General features: G+C 56.0%; 10 protein-coding genes across 10 annotated transcripts; all 10 read left to right on the forward strand.

Moving 5' to 3' along the window:
* Window positions 1-290: 290 nt before the first annotated feature.
* LSCM1_00875 (uncharacterized protein) lies at window positions 291-992 on the forward strand (the record flags this gene model as incomplete). Its single annotated transcript, XM_067318506.1, has 1 exon — window positions 291-992. The coding sequence occupies one exon, from the start codon at window positions 291-293 to the stop codon at window positions 990-992; it is 702 nt and encodes a 233-aa protein (XP_067174611.1).
* A 622-nt stretch (window positions 993-1,614) lies between these two features.
* On the forward strand, window positions 1,615-2,379 carry LSCM1_00876 (uncharacterized protein; the record flags this gene model as incomplete). The annotated part of the gene is made up of 1 exon (XM_067318507.1): window positions 1,615-2,379. The coding sequence occupies one exon, from the start codon at window positions 1,615-1,617 to the stop codon at window positions 2,377-2,379; it is 765 nt and encodes a 254-aa protein (XP_067174612.1).
* A 745-nt stretch (window positions 2,380-3,124) lies between these two features.
* On the forward strand, window positions 3,125-3,682 carry LSCM1_00877 (uncharacterized protein; the record flags this gene model as incomplete). The annotated part of the gene is made up of 1 exon (XM_067318508.1): window positions 3,125-3,682. The coding sequence occupies one exon, from the start codon at window positions 3,125-3,127 to the stop codon at window positions 3,680-3,682; it is 558 nt and encodes a 185-aa protein (XP_067174613.1).
* A 970-nt stretch (window positions 3,683-4,652) lies between these two features.
* Window positions 4,653-7,196, forward strand: LSCM1_00878 (uncharacterized protein; the record flags this gene model as incomplete). The annotated part of the gene is made up of 1 exon (XM_067318509.1): window positions 4,653-7,196. One exon carries the CDS (start codon window positions 4,653-4,655, stop codon window positions 7,194-7,196), a length of 2,544 nt encoding a protein of 847 aa, XP_067174614.1.
* An 830-nt stretch (window positions 7,197-8,026) lies between these two features.
* Window positions 8,027-8,713, forward strand: LSCM1_00879 (uncharacterized protein; the record flags this gene model as incomplete). The annotated part of the gene is made up of 1 exon (XM_067318510.1): window positions 8,027-8,713. One exon carries the CDS (start codon window positions 8,027-8,029, stop codon window positions 8,711-8,713), a length of 687 nt encoding a protein of 228 aa, XP_067174615.1.
* Window positions 8,714-9,449: 736 nt separating this feature from the next.
* LSCM1_00880 (uncharacterized protein) lies at window positions 9,450-10,535 on the forward strand (the record flags this gene model as incomplete). The annotated part of the gene is made up of 1 exon (XM_067318511.1): window positions 9,450-10,535. One exon carries the CDS (start codon window positions 9,450-9,452, stop codon window positions 10,533-10,535), a length of 1,086 nt encoding a protein of 361 aa, XP_067174616.1.
* Window positions 10,536-11,715: 1,180 nt separating this feature from the next.
* Window positions 11,716-12,780, forward strand: LSCM1_00881 (uncharacterized protein; the record flags this gene model as incomplete). Its single annotated transcript, XM_067318512.1, has 1 exon — window positions 11,716-12,780. One exon carries the CDS (start codon window positions 11,716-11,718, stop codon window positions 12,778-12,780), a length of 1,065 nt encoding a protein of 354 aa, XP_067174617.1.
* Window positions 12,781-13,440: 660 nt separating this feature from the next.
* Window positions 13,441-14,397, forward strand: LSCM1_00882 (uncharacterized protein; the record flags this gene model as incomplete). The annotated part of the gene is made up of 1 exon (XM_067318513.1): window positions 13,441-14,397. One exon carries the CDS (start codon window positions 13,441-13,443, stop codon window positions 14,395-14,397), a length of 957 nt encoding a protein of 318 aa, XP_067174618.1.
* Window positions 14,398-15,297: 900 nt separating this feature from the next.
* Window positions 15,298-16,038, forward strand: LSCM1_00883 (uncharacterized protein; the record flags this gene model as incomplete). Its single annotated transcript, XM_067318514.1, has 1 exon — window positions 15,298-16,038. The coding sequence occupies one exon, from the start codon at window positions 15,298-15,300 to the stop codon at window positions 16,036-16,038; it is 741 nt and encodes a 246-aa protein (XP_067174619.1).
* Window positions 16,039-20,327: 4,289 nt separating this feature from the next.
* On the forward strand, window positions 20,328-20,774 carry LSCM1_00884 (uncharacterized protein; the record flags this gene model as incomplete). Its single annotated transcript, XM_067318515.1, has 1 exon — window positions 20,328-20,774. The coding sequence occupies one exon, from the start codon at window positions 20,328-20,330 to the stop codon at window positions 20,772-20,774; it is 447 nt and encodes a 148-aa protein (XP_067174620.1).
* Between the last annotated feature and the right edge of the window lie 1,182 nt (window positions 20,775-21,956).

The raw sequence follows: 21,956 nt of genomic DNA on the forward strand, positions 1-21,956 counted from the left end.
TTGTTTGCTGTCTTCTCCTTTTAGCGGCTCCCGCAGCTTCTCTGCGTCACCGCGCCTGCCGAGACTGCTCTCATCTCTTCTTGATCGCAGGAAGTGGAGATGCTCCTCCCTTCCCGTGACTTTAGGCAGCTCGCTGGCTCTCACTTATGTCTTCCGCGGTTTCTCTCTGCACATTTGTCTTAAAGCTGTAAGCTTGGGCCCCCACCATCGCCTATTACAAGTCTTCTTTTTGCCTGCATACTAGCCATTTTTACAAAGACTCTTAAAGACAGCGCAGACACGCACACATAATGAAGTCTGTCTTCATCACTGGAGGGAACCGCGGCATCGGCCTGGAGACAGCAATCCAGATGAGCAGGCTTGGGTACTATGTGATCATTAGCTGTCGCGATGAGATGCAGGGGAAAGCAGCCATCGAGAAGGTGTCCTCGGAGGGCACGAAGGCAGACTACGTGATAATGGACGTAACGGATGAAGCCTCTGTTGCGAAGGCGGCTACCGAGGTGTCCAGGATGGTCAACGGAGTTCTCGACGTGCTCATCAACAACGCCGGATATGCTGCTCCTTCCGGCGATAATAGCTGTGTCAACCTTGAACAGATGCGGAAGTGCTACGAGGTGAACGTAATCGGCGCTGCGTGCGTGACAAACCACTTCCTGGACATGGTGAAGAAGTCGCCCGCTGGTCGGGTGGTGAATGTCGGATCCATCATGGGGAGTTGCCAGCTGGAAGCCGACTCTCTGTGCTACACCCCATACAAGTGCTCAAAGGCTGCCCTGAACATGTATACTGTGGCTCTGGCAAGCTCGCTCAAGGATACAAACGTCAAGGCGAACTGCGCTCATCCTGGGTGGGTGAAGACGGAGATGGGTGGCCCCAAAGCACCACTGGAAATCACTGAAGGAGCTGAAACGAGTGTGTACCTTGCCACGCTGCCGGACGATGGTCCCAGCGGCGGGTTCTTCTTCAAGCGGGAACCCCTGCCCTGGTAGTCGTAATGAAAACGCTTTTCTTGTTTGTATTCCGGGGTGCGTTTTCTCCGCTCGCTAAGCGGGAGACACTCTGCAGCTGCTTTTTGCCTTCCACAACCAGCAGCACGCTGGGGATTGTTTTGTATGTTGTTGCTCGCGAGAGGAGAATGCCAAAATCGCTTTTTGCTCTGAATGCAGCAGCGCGGAGAAGCCCTGGTTTTACCCCTTTCTCTTCTGTTTGATTGAACTTTCACTATTTATGGTGGCACTTAGCCCCCCCCTCCCCTACCCTGTTGCTCCTCTACTGAGTGCTTTCATCGTTCCTGACTCAGTCGGAACTCACCTAAACTGCTCGTGGTATCTTGTGAGCGATGCCAGCTAGGGAAGGCTCGACTCTGTGTGCTCCCTCGTACCCCCAAACGTGCGCTGCATCGAACCTGACTGGGAAGGTCACAGAGCTTCACCGAACAAAAAAGTAAACTCTGCAGCGAATTCCCTCACTTCATTTACCTAACCTACTTTCTCCTGCCTTTTTCCAATTCGATGTGAATTCTTTCAAATCCGAAGGTTCAAACCTGATTAGTGCAGCTAACCACTCAGTTGCCCAACCACTCGCATACCCGCTTCGTATTCACTCAACGCCATGACTTCTCCGCGCAAGGTGGCGCTTGTAACCGGTGCCAACCGTGGCATTGGATTTGCGACTGCTCGTCGCCTCGGTGAACTTGGTTTCAAGGTGCTTCTTGGCGCACGTGACGCAAAGCGGGGCGAGGAGGCTGTCAACACGCTGCGTAATGACAGCCTGGATGTGGATTTGCTGCTGATGACGCCGACAGAGCACGCTTCCGTGGAGGCCGCTGTGCAGAAGGTCGAAGCTGAGTACAAGCGTCTCGATGTGCTGATCAACAACGCGGCCATCATGGATTTCGACAACAAAGTGTTTCCCTTGAACATCCAGCGCATGCGTGATGAGTTCGAGATCAACTTCTTTGCCACTGTGGATATCACAAACGACTTCCTCCCGCTGATGCTGCGGTCGTCGGACGCGCCGCGTCTGGTGTTTGTGTCGACGCCGCTTGGAACGCATGAGACGGTGGATCGCCCGCAGAACAAGTACGCACATCCCAACTTGACCGCGTATAAGTGCACCAAGTCCGCTCTGAACATGTACGCACACAACCTTGCCAAATACCTCGAGAGCTACTCCGAGGAGGTTGGTGGCAGCGCTGCTGCCGCGAAGGTGAACTGCTGCTACCCTGGCTACGTTCGAACTGACATGTCATTCAACTCTGCGGATGCGCACTTCACTCCCTACGAGGGAGCTGAAACGAGCGTGCAGCTGGCCACCCTGCCAGCGGACGGCCCGACGGGCGGATTTTACCACCTTGGCAAGAAGCTGCCATGGTAGCACTATCGCGCGGTGGGCAGATTACTGGCGACCCGCTCTTTTGAGCTTTTAGGATCGCCTCTAACGTGCCACGCAAGAAACCCTCTCCCCGAGGGCTCACCCGCATCAAACCCCGTTTCCCTTCAAAGCCTAACTCCTTACCTTCTGTCTTCTCTTCACCTCTCAGCTTTCCCTTCTTGTTAACTGGTATGTGCTGGCGTGTCGGCTGGCTCGCATTGAGGGGCAGAATGTCACCCCTGACAGTGCAGTATGTCTGCTGCACACTGACGCAGCAGAAAGAAAAAGCGAAAAGCGAAAAAAAAAAGCAGCAGCTGACTTTCTATGAAGAGGAGACCTATGTTGCACCTACCACCTCTCATAAGTTGAGAATAGGCTTCATGCCAGTATCGCAGCGAACTCAGCGCTCATTCGGAGGTGACTGTCCATGCGTATAAGCACATGAGGTCGGCTTGCACGTCTGCGCCCGTCTCATGCCCTCACCTTAAACCGATGGGACTATGAAGGACTGAATGCGATGGCCTTCCTACTCCTCGCCTTTACTATGTGCACTTCTCTTTGTTTGCTCTGGCACTTTGAGCTATGTGTTGTGGACCGGTTACCTGCATGTGGGTAGCGAGTGGCCCACTCGAATCACATCCGCTGTGGGCATTTTTCTGTGTTTGCCACTGAAAGAAACAAGGAACGAAGAGGTGCTTGGAAGAGCTACCAAGATCTTTGAGTAAAGGGGCAAAGCTACCAGGATCTCATGTCCGGCACTGCGCGTCGCGACGCCGCAGGTGGTGAGCTAACGGAGGAGGAAGAGGAGGAAGAGCTTGGACTTCCCTCCTCTTCGCCCCGAGCAACCTCGGTAGAGGCATGCAGTCGCAGCGACAGGGTCGCCTGCAACGGCAAGAATGTGCTGTCTAGAACACCGAGTGATTTTGCAATGCGAAATTTTCGCACGGCGGACACCGAAGATGAGTTTGCCCTTGATATCTCGTTTGTGGCGTCCAAAGTTAGCTCTTCACACAGTGGGCTGGGCGCGTTCGCACCGGCGGGCCTCACCACCACAAACGCCGCAATCGGCCTGCATCAGCGAAGGATGCCGAGGACAACAGCCGCGGGTCAATCCTCCACCTGTGGCCAAGGGCAGGAGGAGCGACAGTTGTCGATAATTGGCACGTGGGAGAAGGTAGAAAGCGTGTCACTGAGCAAGTACCAGGGATCGGACATACTAGATGATTCTGACCGCCAGCATGATGAGGCAGAGTTCCGAGCTTGGAAAATGCGAGACGCGTTTCGGCGGCAGCAGCTGCTGCTATGATACACATGTACCTGTCGGCGCAATAGCTCGTTTAGCAGGTCATAGACGGTGAACTGCAAGTTTACGGGCATGCTAGGGTTTAGGTGTGCGAAGGTAGCGTGCTCATTCCATGGATATGACTTGAGGCTTGCGATGTTTGGAGAGTGGCACTTCTCGAGTGACAATCTTATTCAGGGCACCGGCGACTATGTGGAATGACACAATTTGTTTACAGACGTCATTCGACCAAGGGCTTCAATGCAAAACATTTGTCGCTGCCCGAAGCTCAACAGAGTGACCGATGCGGGCGAGTTCTGCTGGCCAACATGAGGAGAAAGGGGGAGAGCCACAGCTTTTTCTTCAGTTCTATGGTTTGATTGCCACTCTGACATTTCGCCTGAGAGCAGATGACATTGAAGTGTGTGGAAGCTTCTGATGTCAGCATCGCGACTGAGGAAGCTGCGATGAACCCTCCGTCCTTTCCGCTCACCCTTTCCCTCATTGCTCATTTGTGGCTTCTCACTTGCGGCGGTAATCGCCACAGACGCACCACGTTACACCCTTTTTCTCTTGCTTAAACGCTATCGGCCACTCTACGTCAATCGCGAAGAAGTGGAAGCGTCTGCCGCGGACTGTCCAGCGCCCTTTTCCCTGCTCTATTTCTTTGCCGGACACGTCGAATACAGCATCAGGTGCGATGGGGCCTCTGGACGCGGAAGAGCAAAAGACATGAGGTATTAACCTGGGACCGCTTCACATTTTTTTCCCGCTAGTCCGCTCAGTGCACAAGCTCAGCGCAGGGTAACGAAGCACCAGAGAACAAGTCAATTTTTTTAGACGCACCAAAATACCTCTGTTACCGTGTAGGCTAAGTAGCACAGGAACCCAACCAACAAGGGGAAACAAGAAGCGGGATAGAAAATTCCGCAGCCATAAGCTTACTTGCACATAGAACGGATACACAAACGCACACGGTGCTTTCGGTGCAGTGATGTCTTCTCGATGGCCTTCCTCCCTCCTTAACGCCACCAACAAGCGGCTGACAGAGCGCATTGAGCAGCTGACCCTTGAGCTCGATACCAAACGCAACTCTGTCTCGGAGCAGCGCGAGGTCGTGGCGCTCCTAAAAAAAAACCAGCACCGAGCGCAACAACAAGTCAAGGCCGCTGAAGAGGCACTAGAGCGTGAGCGGGCTGCCGTCGAAGCCGATGAGGACAGACTCAAGCAGCTCCAGCAAGAGGCTGAGACAGATGCGCACCGAGTGCGCCGAGCAAAAGAGGCAGAAGCACAGCTGTCTCAAACTGTCTCTGCTTTAGAGTCAGCTGTAGATCAACGCTGCCGCGCTTTAAGTGGACAACGAGAGATCGCTGCCAGTCTCGAGGAGGAGGCGAAGGAGCTGGTGTCGGAGCAGCTCAGCCGCCAGCGCGCAGGGGATGAGTTGGCTGCTTCACAGCGCGAGCTTTCATCCACTGTATGGGCCACGCTAGGCCGCCTCAACGAAAAAGTTCTTGCCTCCACGCGGCGTTTGGAGGAGGCGCAAGGCGAACGTCTCCGTGTACTGCAGGAATTGGATTGTATGCAGGTCGCCTTGCAGCATGCTGTCAATGATCAGGCGGAGAGCGTGCGCACACTGGAGCTCGTTCATGTGCAGAGCTCCCAGCTCGATGCGCAGGTGCTGGCAAATTCCAAATCCATGGAGGCTCTGTCAGAGGCTGCCCGTGAGAGGGAGAAGATTCGTGACGAGCTGCACGCCACGCTGGAGCGGCTCCTCCAGGATAACAAGCACCAAGCACTCGCCAGCGATGTTAAACGTGAGCGGTACGATAGGCACGTGCGTGCGTTCCAAAAGGCCGTCGCGGCCATGCGAGAGGACGAGTCGCGCTCTCTGAGCACCACGCGCTGCGAGCAGGTCGAGGTACAGCACCTTTCTCAAGAGCATCGAAAGCTCGAACACGTCATCCTTTTGTGCGAGGAAAAGAGACAACTACTGGCGCAGCAGCAGGCGCGTCGTAACGCGCTGGAGGATGCTCGCGCGCGGATGCGGCAGCAGGAGTCGACTGGGCAGCCGTCACCGGCGGCGCTGCTTGACATGATCCTGGCTCTTGAGCGGCAGGAGGCGCTACTAGACGACCGCGTGGAGCGCACCCGTGCGAAGCTCACAGCTGCAATTCAGATTTTCACGGAGGAGGGTCGAAAGGGCGAACAAATCAACGCTGCGGTCACTAATAAGGTGAAGGTCAAAGTGACCCTTCTCTCCGACCAAGAAGCCTCAGAAGGTCATGTGCAGCTGCTCAAGGAGAGAAGCAGGAAGCTTGAGGAGGCACTGACCGAACGGCAGGGGCTGCTCCCCTCCCTGCAGGCAATGGGGCAGGAGCAGCGCGCTCAACGCCAGGCCTCCTGGCTGCGCGAGATTGAGCAGCTGCGCAGCACCCTCCTGCGCATGCAGCGAGCCCATCAGCAGCTGCTTCATGGAACGGTGACGCTTCGCAGTAGTCTGCATCACACGCGCAAGACGGTTGAAGAGAAGGATGTGTCGCAGGGTAAGCTACTGAGCGACTTGCTTCTGCTCGAGGCGGAAGTGTCTAGGCTGGAAGGCGAGATGACAGCCACCGCTGAGGAACAGAATAGCCGGTTGCTCCAGCACAACCAGGCAGAAGTCACGCTGCAGTCATTGATGAAGGCGGCTGACGTGCAGGTTGGTGTACTCAAGGAGGCGGCGGGCGTCGCGGCGTACCTTCGAGCTGAGGTGCAGATCGAAGAGGAACGGATTCAGGCCGACATGCAAGGCGCCCTTGTCGAGCTGCACCTCAATGAAAGCGAAGTGCACGAGCTGAGCGAGGAGCTGCGGCGGCATCGCAAGAAGCTGAGTCTTCTTCGCCTCCGCTACGAGGACGTGATGGAGTCGATGACTCGGGCAGCTCAGAAGCCGCTGAACGAGGACCAAGAAGGGTCCACACCGATACCCCTGCCCAACAGCGAGAGCAAAAATTGCACCCCAGAGGCGGTGCATGCCCACCTCTTGCTGCGCCGCTCCTACGAGCGGGAGCAGCTTATGCAACGGGGTAACTACCTCGATCTCCGCTTAGTAGCACTGGATAGGGAAACGAGCACCCTGCGGCATATGTTGGACGGGTTGCGCTCCTCTCGTGGCGTTACAACTGAACATGCGAACCCTGTCGACGGAAGCTCTTCGACAGTGCAAAAGGCGGATACTTGCTCGATCGAGAGCAACAGCGTACAACCAGGACCCTCAACCCCTTCGTGCTCTCCTGCACTTATCAAAAAGCATCTGCTGAGTAGTGCTGAGGCAAGTGAACACTGCTGGAGGGCGGAGCTGCGGCTTCTAGATGAGACTTTGGCTGCTATGAGTCAACAGCGGGATGGCTTGCGGGTGCGGCTGCACGAGATGCGCGCCACGTTGAAAGAGCTGCAGGATGCTGAGCGGCAGAAGCGCATGCACGTGCAAAAGCTCCGTGAGGCTGCTCAGCGTTCTCGCAAGCTGGCTAGCATCGTGAGCGTGAAGCGCGGCAAGTAACTGACACGCTCCTGTTTACGTGGGTACATCGCGTTCTTCTGCTGCCTTGTGCTTTTGCCTCGAGGTAAGGCGCGCTGTATACCCAGAGTGTCACGCAGTATTCTACAGCGAACCTTTCGATGCTTTCTTTTTCGCTTTCCCCCCTCTCTGCGCTCCTCTCTTGCTCAGCGCGCTGCCACACGGTTCTGTTTGCCTTCGCGTTTCAGGAGCTTTCGCAAAGCGGCCGCAAAAAAAGGCAGAGGGGGACGAGCTCTGTGTTTCATGTACACGCATTGAGCAGATCTCTATGCTCTTGGTGACGCTTGTGCGCCATCACCAGCAGAAACGAGGAATCATTAACAACTACTTTGCCAGCGCGCCTGTGACTCGGATGACCGAAGGGAAAAATGACGCTCTAGGATGGTGGAAGATCATAGAAAGAGAAAGCGGCGGACACCCGTCTCCTGTCGGCTCTTCTCGTAGCGCCCCCCTCCCCAATCACTCAGAAATGGGTCACGCGGTACTTTCGTTCCTGCACAAACTCTTTGGTCGCTGCCCTATGCCGCACCCTTTATCTCCTTAAACATTCCCCTTCTTTTCTTTCCCCTGTCACGGGCTACACGGAGGTCGCGTTACACGCAAGCAAGCGAAAAACGCTCTGCAGGTCACGCAGTCGAGCTTTTCAACCCTCGAGCATAGGTGGGCTATTTCTCTCCGACTCATTCACGCATACAGACGATCTCTCCACGTAGTTGGACTCAAAGAAGTCATTCCTCTCCCATTCTTCCCCTCGTCCCCCCCAACCACACACACACACACACACGACACAGATCCACCACCGCCTTGCGAAGATGCTTAAGGTTACCTCGAAGGAGCACTACGCCGACATCAAGAAGAAGGCCGAGGGCGCGTTGGGACTCGTCGTACACTTCAGTGCCACCTGGTGCGAGCCCTGCACTGCCGTCAATGAGCATCTTGCCAAGCAAGCTGCCGAGTACGGCGGCAGCGTTGTCTTTGCTGAGGTGGATTGCGGTGAATTCGCCGATGTGTGCGAGGCGGAGGGGATCGAGTCAGTTCCCTTCGTTGCCTATTTTCGCACTCCGCTAGCCGGCGATGATCGTTGCGTCGAGCGCGTGGCAGATGTAGCTGGTGCAAAGCTCGACCAAATCGACATGAATACCTACTCCTTGTTTGGCCAGAATGGTGGGAGCGGGGTTCAGCAGAGGGACTTTGCTACAGTAGACGACTACTTGCACTACCTCACGAAGCGGTCTGGGGTGGTGATGTTCATCACAGGGACTCCCTCCCGTCCGCGCTGCGGCTTCACTGGTCAGCTGTGTAAACTGGTGCAGCAGCTCGGCGTCTCGTTCATCTACTACGACGTTATGACGAGCGACTTGGTTTGCGAGCGACTCAAGACGTACGCCAACTGGCCGACGTATCCACAGGTGTATGTAGACGGTGAGCTGATCGGTGGTTGGGACATCTGCCGAGAGCTGCACGAGGAGGGCAGCCTGAAGTCGACGTTGAAGCACTGAGTATGCTACGTGCTTGAACCACATGAAAACAGGCACGGGCGGGCAGGCTGCCGCTGTGGTGCGGAGCGGCTGTCCACGAACGGAGTGCGACGGCTGTTGAGCTGCCAGGAGGCCCAGCTTTGGCCTCTGTGGGGCCATCGCTGCTTTGCATTTGTCTCAACCGGGACTTTGTCCTCTGTGGTCTCTGCGGCCTTCCTTTTCTCTTTGCGGGGTAGTGTTGTCCCCGATAAGGCCTGCCGCTTCACCGTGGTATCGGGTTCTCGTGCCCGCTCGGATTTTTTTCCCTTCCTCCAAGTTTCCATTCTGTGGCACAGCACACAATTTTCTCCCCCTCTTTCTCTTCTCTCCTCTCGTCTGCTCCACTTGTGTGCGACTGTCACACACAAACGCACATACATACAGCCACTCGCACACTGCGAGGTGCACGCCGAGGAAGAACCGATCACCGAAGAGAAGCGCTATAAGGGCAGTTTAACTGGCCGCATCTCTCGTGCTGTTGCTGTTGTTTGTAGGTTCTGTTCTTGAGGGGAAATTGCTGTGCTGGTTCGACCTGCACAGGCAAGACGCCAGAGATTTGCCCCTTTACTGCTCGCTTGCCCAGCGAGGTTGTTGGACTGACCTGGGCCTCCCCGTCTTCCCTTTCCTCATTCGCATTGATTCACATCTGCCCGTTTTCTGCCTTATTCCTCTTTGTTGCTTCTTTCTTCGACCGGGTCTGATTAGACCCTGCAGGCCGATGATGGCCACAGCGCGCGGCATGCCGTCATCCACCGTGGTGCACACAAGCGTGATGTCCAGGGTGGGCCGCACAGTTCTCAGCTTGCTAGAAAAGCTGAAGAACTCCATCACTGACACACCGCTCTACTTTTGGGTTTATATTGGAGCACTGGTGTGGATCACTCGCCAGCTTACAAATCGCTCGAGTAAGGCAACTCGCCGGATTACTGTTGCTGGTAAGCAGGTGCAGCTCAACGAGGCCGAAGCTCAAATGGCCTCCAATGTCGTGGATATTGACAAGATCGACGTCGACTTTAGCGACGTGGGCGGCCTGGACGAGGTGAAGGATGCTCTGACGGAGCACATCAAGTGGCCCTTCCAGCACCAAGAGCTTTTTAGCGGCAAGACGGTACGATCCCATCCGAAGGGCGTGCTGCTGTACGGCCCTCCTGGCACTGGAAAGACGCTCCTAGCTCGCGCGCTTGCTAAGGAGCTGGGCTGCTCTTTTATCAACGTCAATACAGAGTCGATCTTCTCCAAGTGGGTCGGGGACACAGAGCGCAACGCTGCTGCCGTATTTACCTTGGCAGCCAAGATATCTCCGTGCGTCATCTTTGTGGATGAGATCGATTCCCTACTCAGTAGCCGTAGCGCCATGGATGCCACGCCGCACATGCACGCCAAGACAATCTTCATGACCCATTGGGACGGCCTTGAGAAGAAGAATGACGCCCGGATCATTGTCGTCGGTGCCACGAACCGACGCTTCACCATCGACGACGCTATTCGTCGTCGTCTTCCGCTGCAGCTAGAGGTGCCACCACCAGACGTGAAGGCACGTGAGAAGATTCTAAGCATCCTCCTTGCACACGACTTGGAGTGCAATTCTAAAAAGGACGGCCTTATTCGATATGTAGCGCTTAAGACGGTAGAGTACACCGGCTCCGACTTGTCCGAGTTATGCAAAGCGGCAGCCCTCATGCCCCTACGTGAGATGGAGTCGATGAAGGCCGGCGGCGCCTCCTCCACCACACCCGAGATGGTCCCGCCGCTGACACAGCACCACTTTGACAAGGCCATGGAGCGTGTGAAAGCCTCCAAGTAACCAAAGTCCAATGGCCACGCGTGGAGGCGACTGAAGCGCAAAAGGTGAAAGGTGCAGACGAGCGCGAGAAGCTTCGACCCATGCAAGTTGAGGCACGCACGACGACCCTCCTCGTCTTACCCTCAAGGGAACGCGCTTCGCCGAGCACTGTTGGGGTCTGCACCGACAGCGACAGTGCACAACATTGATGACACCATCCGTGTCTTTCTTTCCCGCTTCATACAACGCTTTAAGGTCTTTTTTGCCAACATTTTGGTGTTTGCTCTCGTATGTTCCCTGTTTCTCGGCTGAGGGTATGAAATTTGGCGTCTTCTTCCCCCCATTCTCATGGCTCCCTTAATTGCCGTGTGGTGCCTCTCTTCCTCGAGGGTCTTGTCGTGGTATGGGACTTTTCTTTTCGCCCTAGACGTGCTTCTGGGGAGCCGATGTGCTTCTTAACGAAGGAAAAGGGAACCAATAAAATAATGTACAGAGATAGCACCTTGTAAAAGTTTTTTTTTTCGTATGTCTTGTGCGGGGGTGCGCGATCCACTTTGGATCTTGCGTTTGCGTACGCTGCGCGCTCGCCTGTGGTTGTGTGGGCTGCTGGGGTGTGTCTCCTCTTGTCTCCGTGAGACAATCGTGTTGTGCTCTACACACACATACACAAGGAAAAGGACAACACATGCCTTCGCCCGCTTTCTCGGTTGCACATGACACGAGAAAACGAGGATGAGGGTAGCTCGTGTATCTTGAATTTCTTCGTGTGCCAAGGGGGAGGCTACTGAGACCAAAGGCCCACCTGGAGCTCCCGTGCCGCTGGCGTCTTCATCCCCTCTTCTGTCTTGGTGCTGCCATGCTCTTCTTGTCCTGCGATCCTCATTTCGCTTCTATTTCTTTGTGCGCGAGTGCTAGCTCATGTCGACAAGAAGGACTGGAGAAGGAAGCGCTGAAAAAAGAAGCGAGACTGCTCTCTATGTGCAGCGGGCTTGCAGTAAACTTCTCAGCGTCTCGCTGCGCCCTCACCTCGCAGAGAAGTAGGATATTCGCTAGTGGTGAAGCCGTTGTAGAGCCTTCTCTTCTATGCGTCATCGCCTCGCAATAAGCTTCAGTCGTTGCATTTTAGAGTCGACTATCCTCTTCCCCCTCCTACAGTGTCTTGAGCTCCTCGCAGCTGGCATACTTTTTGGGTGAACATCCCATGCAGGAACTTGCGCGGCAGTTCGAGCAGCAAGGAATTCGGTGCTCAGAAGATGCGCCTCCACGACTGTGGTGCTCGTTTTGCACCACCTACCGGCAGGACTTGGCTAAATCTCGCGCACCTCATACTGAGCTCGAGAGTGAGGCGGTCATGAAAGCAGAAGACGATACCGGCACTGCCGATGAAGCCGCCCGTGCCCACTCGAGCTCAGGTCCCTCGTCTTCGGCTCCAGGTGCGACTCAAGCCCGTCGCTCTAGCACTCCGTCGCCCTCGCTTTGCAGATTAGAGGCCACAAAGGAGGCTGTGCTGGCTCACTGCGCAACACGTATCCACCTTTATCTCTACGAGTATCATGTGCAGAACGCATTGCAGCACTGGTGCGCGGTCGAGTTGCATGGCTACCGTATGCTTCTCAACCATCACTGTGTTTACCCTTCCCGCATGTTCGGTGACAGTCGCTTGCTGATGGACACCTCCATCTCTGGTGGGATGCTGCTGGGAGTCGACGTCTGCGGTGGAGTGAAGCTATGGCCGCAGCATCAGTACACTGTCGTGGAGCTGATTCTTCCATCGGCGCGCAGCGGGGTCCGCGAAGTGCTGATTCCGCCGCTGGACGTTCTCTCCGCTGAGGAGGGGAGTCATCAAGGGAACGAAACAGAGGGCGGCAGGCAACGTGAGTCGTCTCCGCCGCTGCCGAGAAACGGTGGAGGCCGTGTCGTACGGGTCATTCACGAGACTTCGGAGATCCCAGCAGAGGTGGCGAGCTCCTACCACAGCGGCTTGAGCCGGTCGCGACAGCGAGGGAGCAAAGCTGTGCGGTCTCTCGATCGAGGTCCCGCCGGCACGTCTGGCGGCCGCGTGAGCTCGAGCATCGTGCCGCGGTACTTTGACGAGTTTCACAGAGTGCGTAGCCAGCGAGTCATGGAGGGGTCTCTCAAGACGGTACTGGAAGCCACGAACGCGTCCATCATGGGTGAGGCGCGCCTACGCAGGCAGCGCCGCCGCTACGCAGTGAAGCTCGACTATGTAGCTCCCATCAAGGAGAGGGATGCGCTAGGTGATTAGCTTTAATCTTCTGTTTTCGTCTTTGCGTGTGCCTGTGAACACGTCTGCGGTGATCGCCGCTAGGCGCACAGACGTCGCAAGCTTGCAGGGAGGGTGTGCAGCGCACCGGTCGAATACACTTCTGCTTCACAGAAAAGGCGAACGAAAGGAGCGCATGGGTGCGCGTGTATGTGGCTTGGCTGAGAGTGCGGCTGCAAATAGAGGAATAGCGAAGTGGAGCCATAGGAGAAGAAATGTTGCCGTTTTGGAGAACCCGCGCAGCACCGCAGTAGATCGCACTGGCAAGGGCGTTCGTGCATCGTGGTGTTTGTTCGTCTTCGATAGTTCCAGCAGCTCTGTGGGGTCGTGTCGCTGCCTCTGGACTGCTCATTCTTCTCGTAGCATTTCTATCTCCCTCACTGCTCGACCTCACGTGCCACTACCGCGCTCCTTTTCCTTGACATGCACGCTTCCATCTCATGCTCGGCTTCGTTGGCCCCCCCGCGCTGGTTCGACGTCATCACGCTAATGCGGCTAGCGAAACAGACGGCATTGACGGATGTGTGGTCGTATTGCTCCGCTCTTTCTGTCTCTTGCACTCGACTCCGTTTTGCGACCCCTTTCGCCTGCACCTGCCGCCGGTGCTCTCCCGCTCCTTGACCTTGGCGGGGAAGGATACGCATGTCCATCACGTCGAGATTCATGGGAGGGGTCAAGCACCTCCTGAAAGGCGGTAGCTTGAAGTACTTGGCAGCAGGGGAGCCGTACTGCCCGTTCGGGGAGGAGTTTGGCTTGACGATTCTGCCGGAATACATTCTCGACGACGATGCCACAAATCTGCGCAGAGGGTACGTCGACGTGTACACACGCGCCTCCGATCGCATCATCCTCAGCGACGGTCGCTTCCAGCTGCCCCCGCTTCCTCCTGCCTCCTTCACGCCGCTGCTCGAGCGCCTCGAGCAGGACAATGTGGTGCCAAAGAACTGGCTTAATAACCAGACCGCCAACCTATATGAGCCCGGCGATTTCATTCGCGCCCACATTGACAACCTCTTCGTCTACGATGACATCTTCGCCGTGTGCTCCCTCGGCAGCAACTGCCTTTTGCGCTTTGTTCATGTGCAGAACGGCGAGGAGCTGGATGTGATGGTGCCGGACCGGTCTGTGTACGTCATGTCAGGACCTGCGCGGTACGTGTACTTTCACATGGTGCTTCCTGTCGAGGCGCAGCGATTTTCGCTTGTGTTTCGGCGCTCTATCATGGAGTCGGATGGCGGGTTTCGGCCAGTGAGCACTCCTCTCAAGGAAATCATGCCGTATCGAGCAACCCAAATCCTCAACACTCTCTACAGCAAGCAGGTCGGCGGTGTTCGCGTGTCTGTAGACGACGACTTCTTAGAGAGCGCCGACATTGGCGCCTTCGACACGTCGCGGTGGGTGAAACGCCTACATCCACTGCGGGACTGGTCGTTGCTACAGCAGCTGGAAGAGGATGAGGCGCGCGTAGAGGAGCTGCGTGAGAAGCGCTTCATTGATGTCGACTTTAGCTGGCGCTACAAGGAGCTTCGGTCCTACTACAAGGCGATGGAGGCCTCGTTAGTGTCTATGCATGCGTCTAACGCGACGCCACAGACGTAGGCCTCCTGCAGCTCTACACCGTACCCTTCTGATGAGGGAAGGAGGGATGGGGGGGCAAGAGAGAGGGCGAGGAAATGGGGTGGCTTTTTTCCCTCTTTTCCTTTTTCCGGCACTTGGTGAGCTGACACTGCTGGCTGTTTCTATGAGGGCTACTGCGGTGCTTGTCTGCGTCGGATGTAAGATGGGGAACACTCCTCGGGAGCGAGTTCGCGGGTCGCCTGAAACCGCGTAGGGGCTCGAGGCGTTTTTTTTTGATGCTGTCACTGTCGGGAGCACTTTCTCCTTGTCGCCTTCACACATCACGCGCGGGAAAGCAACGGCGTACGCACATAAGCACACTTGCGCATAGAATCGCGTTTTGGGATGAAGCAAGAGAGTCTCGCGCGAGCTGTACTGCCGCTTCACTTTTCAAGAGGAAAAGGAGGGTATAGGGTGCAGCACTTGTGTACGAGGCACCTCTCTGAGCAAACGCCATGTGCTGACCTGCTCTTGGGTCTCTTAGAGACACGAAAAGAAAAGAAAGGCTACTGCGACGCCGCTGTCGTGCCTCCGCCAACACGCTTGCTGCTACTCACACACAATCTCTTTCCTTCTACGCATTGGCTCAATGGGTAGCCTGCTGCGACACCTGGAAACCTTATGAACATCTCACTAACTTCCCTTTGCACTTTCTGTACGCACGTACCAAGATGAGGAAAGAGGGAAGCATATACAGGAAGCAACTCTTTGGTGCACATACGAGCAGAGGGCACTCGAGCAGTTCAACGGCTACATCTACGCAGCACCTGGAAGCGGCAAGACGCAGCAGTGAGGGATGGTTTCTGCGTTCTGTGGTGCAGCACCCGTATACCATCGAAGAGAGGGGTCGCTCTCATTCGCTGACGTGTAATGCCTGCTACCATGACTGAGTCTTCATTCACGGCGGCACCGACGATCTTCATTCGCTGTGCCGCGCTGCACAGCCGTGGTGAGCTCCTGAACGGCTTCTTCTTCGCGCACCGCGCCACACTTGGCATTGAGGATTGGTACGAGGCGGCACCAAAGCCTATCAACGGCGGCACCGAAAACGAGGAGGTGAAGTTCCGCCCTTCTGAGGATATCGCGGCTGCCGGCGGCACCCCTCATGCTGCCTCGTCGCCTCGGCTACCACCGCACTTTCCGGTGGAGGTGTTGTATGTGCGCAACTCTCGCAAACCGTACTTCCTTGTCGAATGGCGCTACCCGACGCCAGAAGAAGAGGAAAAGCGAAAAGACCTGAGCGACGGCGGTGGCGGCGGCAAGGAGGGCGCAGCGACGGCAGAAGAAGCAAGAGATGGCTCTTCGCAGTGCCGCGTCACTGAGGAGTTTCTGCGGCAGCTTGCGGATCGAACCCTTGCTTTAGGGAAGCAGGAGCTGTCCGAAGTTGGCGCAATGTGGAAAGGGCAGCCAGTGCATATCAGCTCTGCATTGCGTGGGATGACTGTGATGGCGGAGCGGCGAAAGCTGGAGCTGCGTGACGCACAGCTAAAGGGACAGCGCGCCGCGGAGAAGCGAGAGCGGGCGGAGGTCGACTCTGCGGCACAGGCTGCCAAGGCGAAGCAGAGAGACTCAGGTGCCGCGGCCCCTGCTTTCGTTCCTCGCTGCGTGCGTCGCCGAATGTGAAGTGGACGCATCAGTTTTTTTTTTCGCGTGTGTCCTGCTGCCGCTTTTCTCTGGGCCTTGTGAAACCGTGGCGATGGAAGGACGATCGGACAAGGTCGTTTGTGCGTGTGCCATGTGGTTGATCTTTCTTTTTCCTCTTCGTGTCTCTTGTGAGCTGACGCGCCTCAAAATGCGCGCTCCGTATGCCGCGATACCGCGGCAGAGGCACTCGCGTTGATCCACCAACGTCTAAAAAAAATAAATGACATTTATTAAACGTGCGCTAATGTCGCACAACCTCCGTCTACCTGAAGATTGCCGGTGAGGTGATATATCTACGGCCTGATAGCCAGTCTCTCTGTTCGCTGAAGAGAAACCGAAAGCAGCGTTGCCTGTTAGCGTTTCTCATCCCCCTTTCCCGCACCCTCTTCTCTGTCATCTCTATCTTCATACGCTCCATGTTCACCTCTTTGTCTTGCCGATTCGCCCCCCTTTTCTCTTCACACACCGCCTCCTTTCTCTTTTCTCTTTCTTCGAAAAATGCGCGCGCGTCCACATGCACACATCTTCTGTCATGTTGGAATGGTACACAGATCAGCACAGATTGCCCCCCCTCCCCCCCACGCACACCACACGCACACCCACTCAGGTCGCCTCACATGCTCGCCTCTGCGGCCTCTTTAAGGTGCATATCGTTGCTTTCTTTTCCCCTCTCGAGCGGGTGGAGAGGAAAGCGTTAATCTTCAGTGCTGAGATGACCGGCGCCAAGAAGACAGTCCATAAAAACAGAAAAAGAAGCACAACGGCGATGCAGCTTTGCTCTGTGAAGTGTTGCGTATGCATTCTTTCTTCTCTCTCAGGCGCTTTTGTTTTCCCTTTTGGGTGAGACGGTAAGTCCACAGCAACGGGGATGCTTCGTGACTTCACCTTCCTAACGTCGTGGTTGCCACAGATCCCACATAATACTCTTCTCCTCCCCAATGAATACACCCCCAAAGTGACGCAGATTCCCGTGGTGAAGGGCTGTGCATTCCGAGAGCGGCTGAATCAGGACGTTAAGTACATCCATGACCACCGCTCGGCGGAAAACCTCAGTGTAGCCCCACTGTGCGAGGCACACTCAGCCGTTACATTCAACGCCCACAGCGTCGAGGCCGGCCGCTCCAGTCACGCTACCGCCTTCTGCACCGGGCTGATGGGCGAGTCAGCGACAAGCCCGATACGCTGCAGTGCGTTAGCATCAGGTGACGGCACGCAATCGATACCTGTGCTCGGCTCCAAAGGGCAGCTGAAGCTGCTTTGCAAGCACCTTCGGACGGCTATCGAGCACACGCCCTGTGAAAGTCAGCTGCGGGCATAAACCGACTCAGGGTGGCGCTGGACTGGCTGCGGGAGGTCTCACCGCTCCTGAAAGGCAGCGGTGGTGACGACCTACTGTTTCAGCACTTCAGTGCCTCGGGCCTCGCTGGCCACTTGCTCATCACAGTGCAGTACGAGAGCTTTCAGCAGGTCAAGACGTTCCTCAAGGACGCTGCCATGGACGAGCGCGGCACATCTGCTTCGAGCAGCGGCGCTATTGCGCGGGGCCGCCGGACTTAGGAGAGGCAGATGCGCCGCCTGGGTAGCTGTTGTGTGACCCAGCCTCCCTTTCCGCATTGAGCATCATGCCCGCTGCGGCACGCCACTATCGCGCACGCGAAAGCAAATTTGGCGCCTATGTCCAGACAAAGGTGCCGCATCACTACATGGTGGTCAAGGGGTGCAGCTACATTGGCCCACGGCCTGGCGGGAAACCTAAACCTCCAAGGATACGGAGGATGCTATGATACCAGTTGGCTGTGCAGATGGATTCATGCGCCACCTCTCCTGCGTGTCATTCACACTCTCGCCTGCGTCGCTAGTCCGGCATGAGGAGAATCAGGGAGTAAGGGCGAATGCCATTCTCAGTCTCAGGCATGGCAATGCAAACGTTGGTGCAAATTGTGAGGCAGTGCACCCAAAACTATGCGCGGAAAAGGTTGAAGAGGACTTTGCGCCTAATCTTCAATGAAAACCGCCCTTATGTGGGAGGGGTGGTCACGTGGCAGGGGAGGCCGCGGCTTGCAAGCCCCTCGCATATGGGCACAGGTGCGGCTTGCCCGTTCGCGTCCCGCGTCGCCGTGTGAAGGTGTCGGGAAACTGAGGAGAGTGGAACTAGAACGTTCTATTAGGGATAACGCATGCGCGCGCACACGGTTGGCAGGGCTTACCGGGGACCGCCATAGTGACACGGGCTGGGAAAGGGCGTGTACAAAGTGTGCGCAGAGGTATGCGGTGCTCTCCTCCCTCTCCCTTCTGTTTGTCGTCTTTAGTTTGCGCTTTCCGTGGGGGTTTTGCTTGTTTTTCTTGCCTTCTCTCTGTCTATCTCGCTTGTATGCAGTGTGCGAGTGCCAAGCAATCCTAAGCGCATCAGGGGCACGCAGATGCAAAGGCACTCATGATGACATACAATGCACTCCCCCCCTGCCCCTCCTCCCCGGTCTTCACGAAGCACTCGTTCTACTCACATCCCCTCCTCCATCGCATTTCACTCTGTTTCACCATTTTCTTGCACTCTTGGCCCCTTCTTTCTTGTGCCCGCCTTGACGCCCCGTACGTGGCGCTTCGTGTTGGATGCCATCAAGTGCGCGAGTAATCCCATCGGAGGTGTGGAATACGTTCGTCTTGCCCTCCTCTGGCTTCTCCTCCTTCGCTTTCCGTGCCCCCGCTCCTTTTCGCTTCCTCCCCTTCTCTCTCTTGAAACGGTAAAGAGAAGCCTCCCTTCTGTTAGGCAGCCGTACCTTCATGTGCTTGCCATATCCTTATGCTTTTACCAAGTACACCATGATCATGCAGCACACACACACGCACCAACATACGGTAGGCCATCACAGTGTACACCCCCGCCAGCTGTAGCTTTCGTCTAGCAGGGTGTACAATGAACACGCTTATGTAGCAGCCCTGTTGAATGGAGGTTTCCGAGAAGCGTTGTGTTCTCCACGGAAGCCACACGCGCAGCAGCGTTTTCGATCTCCCTTTCTGTGAGTGTCAGTTTTTGTGCCCACGTGCTCGTGAAGCAGTGACGAGGGCGTTACCCCTTCTCTTCCACGCGAAGGCTTCCTCATGCCCGCGGCCGCCTCTTAGATTCTACCGCTTTTCAAGTGTCTATTTTGCTACACAAGACGTGAGTCAAGGCTAACTGTGCCCCCCCCTCTGCTTTTCAGAGGTCTATCGCGTGGGCGCAAGGAAGCCGTAGAATTGCGTTGCAGGAATGCACCGCCGCACACGTTACAGTGCGGTCCCTGCCTCGAACTGCACGCACTCGTCGCCTTGCACTTCGCTGCACAGCTGCACCCATCATGCCGGTCACCACGTGGTACAGCCCCACTTGGGCGTGGCTCAGGCTACCAACGCCAGTAGGCAGGATGAGGGCCGGGGAAGGTGCGTGCGGGTTGCTTTGAGTCTTCGCCAATCATATGGGTGTTACCGACGTGCTCACGACTGCTGGTCGATCCGCCGCGACACCGTCGAGGACCTGACCGCTGGCATTAGCAGTGGTCACCTGCTCTGACCTCCTCTGGGATCTTGGTACTTGACTCTGAGTGGCCACCAGAGCTGGTGATTCAGCGTTGGCGGGGGATAAGGACTTCTCGACTTCCCCGCAGAGTGGGGTACTGGCCCCAGGTACCACAAACTGAGGCATTCCCTGTAATGAGTGGCTGATAAACCACCAGAAAAAAAGGAGGCTTTGGGGAGGGGGTATGGGAGAGGGCTAGATTGCGGTTTTCGTGCGTCTCGTCCTAGTGCTTTTCCCCCTCCCCTCTCCCCACTGGTTTCTCCCCTCTATCTCCTCTCTCTCCTCGCTCCTCCTGACCTCTTCCGCCCCTCGTCACCTTTTTCCTTCCCTCCTCCCCCTGCGCGTGTTCCCCACACGCTCAACTGACAACCACACGTCGCCCTCGCTCTCCCTTCGCCCCTCCCTCGGTGCACTGCCATACTCGTCTCCTTCCGGAGAGTTGGATACCGCCTTCCCCCCTCCCCCCAGTCTCTCACGCTTCGCATTACACGAGAACGCTACACCCACGAACCAGACAAAAGGCAAAGCACCTGCATACAAAATTACCTCTGCCCGATTGTCCCGCCTATCTGGTCACCGTTCCGTCTCCTAATTGCTTTTTTTTTTCGGGCTCGTGATCTCTCTGTTGGCGCTGCTTCTCTAATACCGGTCACACTTCTGACTTTGTTTGTGTTCTCTCTCCCTTCCTGCAAGAAACAGGGAACGAGGGAAAAAGATGGCGCTTCGTCGCATCCAGAAGGAGCTGAAAGACCTCGAGAAGGACCCTCCAGCGAACACCAGTGGTGGCCCGGTCAATGATAGTGACCTCTTTAATTGGAAGGCCACCATCATCGGCCCGGAGGACTCCCCGTACGCTGGTGGCCTCTTCTTCCTGAACATCCACTTCCCCTCAGACTACCCGTTCAAGCCTCCGAAGCTGCAGTTTACGACCAAGATCTACCACCCGAACATAAACAACAACGGTGGCATCTGCCTTGATATTCTCAAGGACCAGTGGTCACCGGCGCTGACGATTTCGAAGGTTTTGCTGTCCGTGTGCTCTCTGCTGACAGACCCCAACCCCGACGACCCGCTTGTGCCGGATATCGCGCGCCAGTACAAGACTGATAGAGTCGCCTTCAACAAGACAGCCGCCGAGTGGACTCGTCAGTACGCCATGTAACATACCCCAGAGGAAAAGAGTGAATCTGAGAGCGGTGGCAAAAGAAACGAAGGAGAGAAACGGAGAGCAACGGGGAACAAAGAAGTGTGAGGGGGCGCGAGAGACACCGGAGGCCTGTTGCTGACTCCCCCTCCCCTCACTGGCGGCAGGACGAGTATTGAAGTCGTGTGTATTGCGTCCTTGCTCATTTCACCTCCCCATTTTTTCTTTCGCTCTGTGTTTCTCATGTTCTCAGTATCATCCGTCTCCCTTTCTCCCTCTTCCTCCTAAACGCGGTATATGCCTTAGGGTAGCACCTGACACTTGCACCCTGGCGAGCGGGAGGCGCGGAGGGCGGGATGGCCCAGGGGGAAAAAGGAGAGGAGAATGGGAGGGAGAGTGGGTTTGCCTATGCGTATGAGGAGGACAGAATGGAAAACGGAAGAGGGGTGAGCTCAGAAGACTGAAAACGGTGAAGGGGCGGGTCTGCTTTGTGTGCACGGATGTATGCTTATGCTTCAAGCTTTCGCTTGCCCTTCCCTTCCCCTCCCCTCCTGCTTTTCCTGCTCTTGTTGCTGTTAGAATAATATATATATATATTCTCCGTTTCGCGTTGTTCTCTCACTTTCCCTCCCCCTCCCCCCATCTGTCCCTCTTCCTTTCTCTCTCATTTTTGGTGTCTTTTTGGCGGTACTGCGTCGTAGTGAACACTCACTTGAATACGCGGCAGTTCTATCGTCTCATGAGGCCGGTCTTTCAATTTTTTTCACCCTATTGTTTGCCTTCTGTGCTTTGCTCTTGTTTTCTTTTCCCCGTTTGTGCTCCAGTGCTCTCGCGTCGTTGCTTTGTCGCCTCTTTACCCCCCTCCCCTCCCTCTTTTTTCCCTTGTCTTCGCCTTTGTGTGTGTCGCTGTGCAAATTTGGCACCCCACCCACTCTCCTCGTCGGTGGACACACAAGAGAGAAGCAAGCCACGGCCGAGCTATGACTGGGGACGCATGCTTCCGCAAGCGCCTGGGCGAGAAGCAGAGGCGCGAAGCGAATAAAGAGGGGGAGTAGGACGTGTGGATGCGCAAACGAAGGGGGAAAGCTACAAGGAAGGAGCGCAAACGAGCATGGGCCTCAGCCTTCGCTGTTTATTATTGTCTTCTTCGTTTTCGTTTGTGTTTGACTCTCCTTTTCTGTGTAGGCTCACCCTTTTTCT

The sequence above is a fragment of the Leishmania martiniquensis genome, chromosome 35, assembly GCF_017916325.1.
Source record: "Leishmania martiniquensis isolate LSCM1 chromosome 35, whole genome shotgun sequence".
In the NCBI taxonomy this organism is placed as follows: Eukaryota; Euglenozoa; class Kinetoplastea; order Trypanosomatida; family Trypanosomatidae; genus Leishmania; species Leishmania martiniquensis.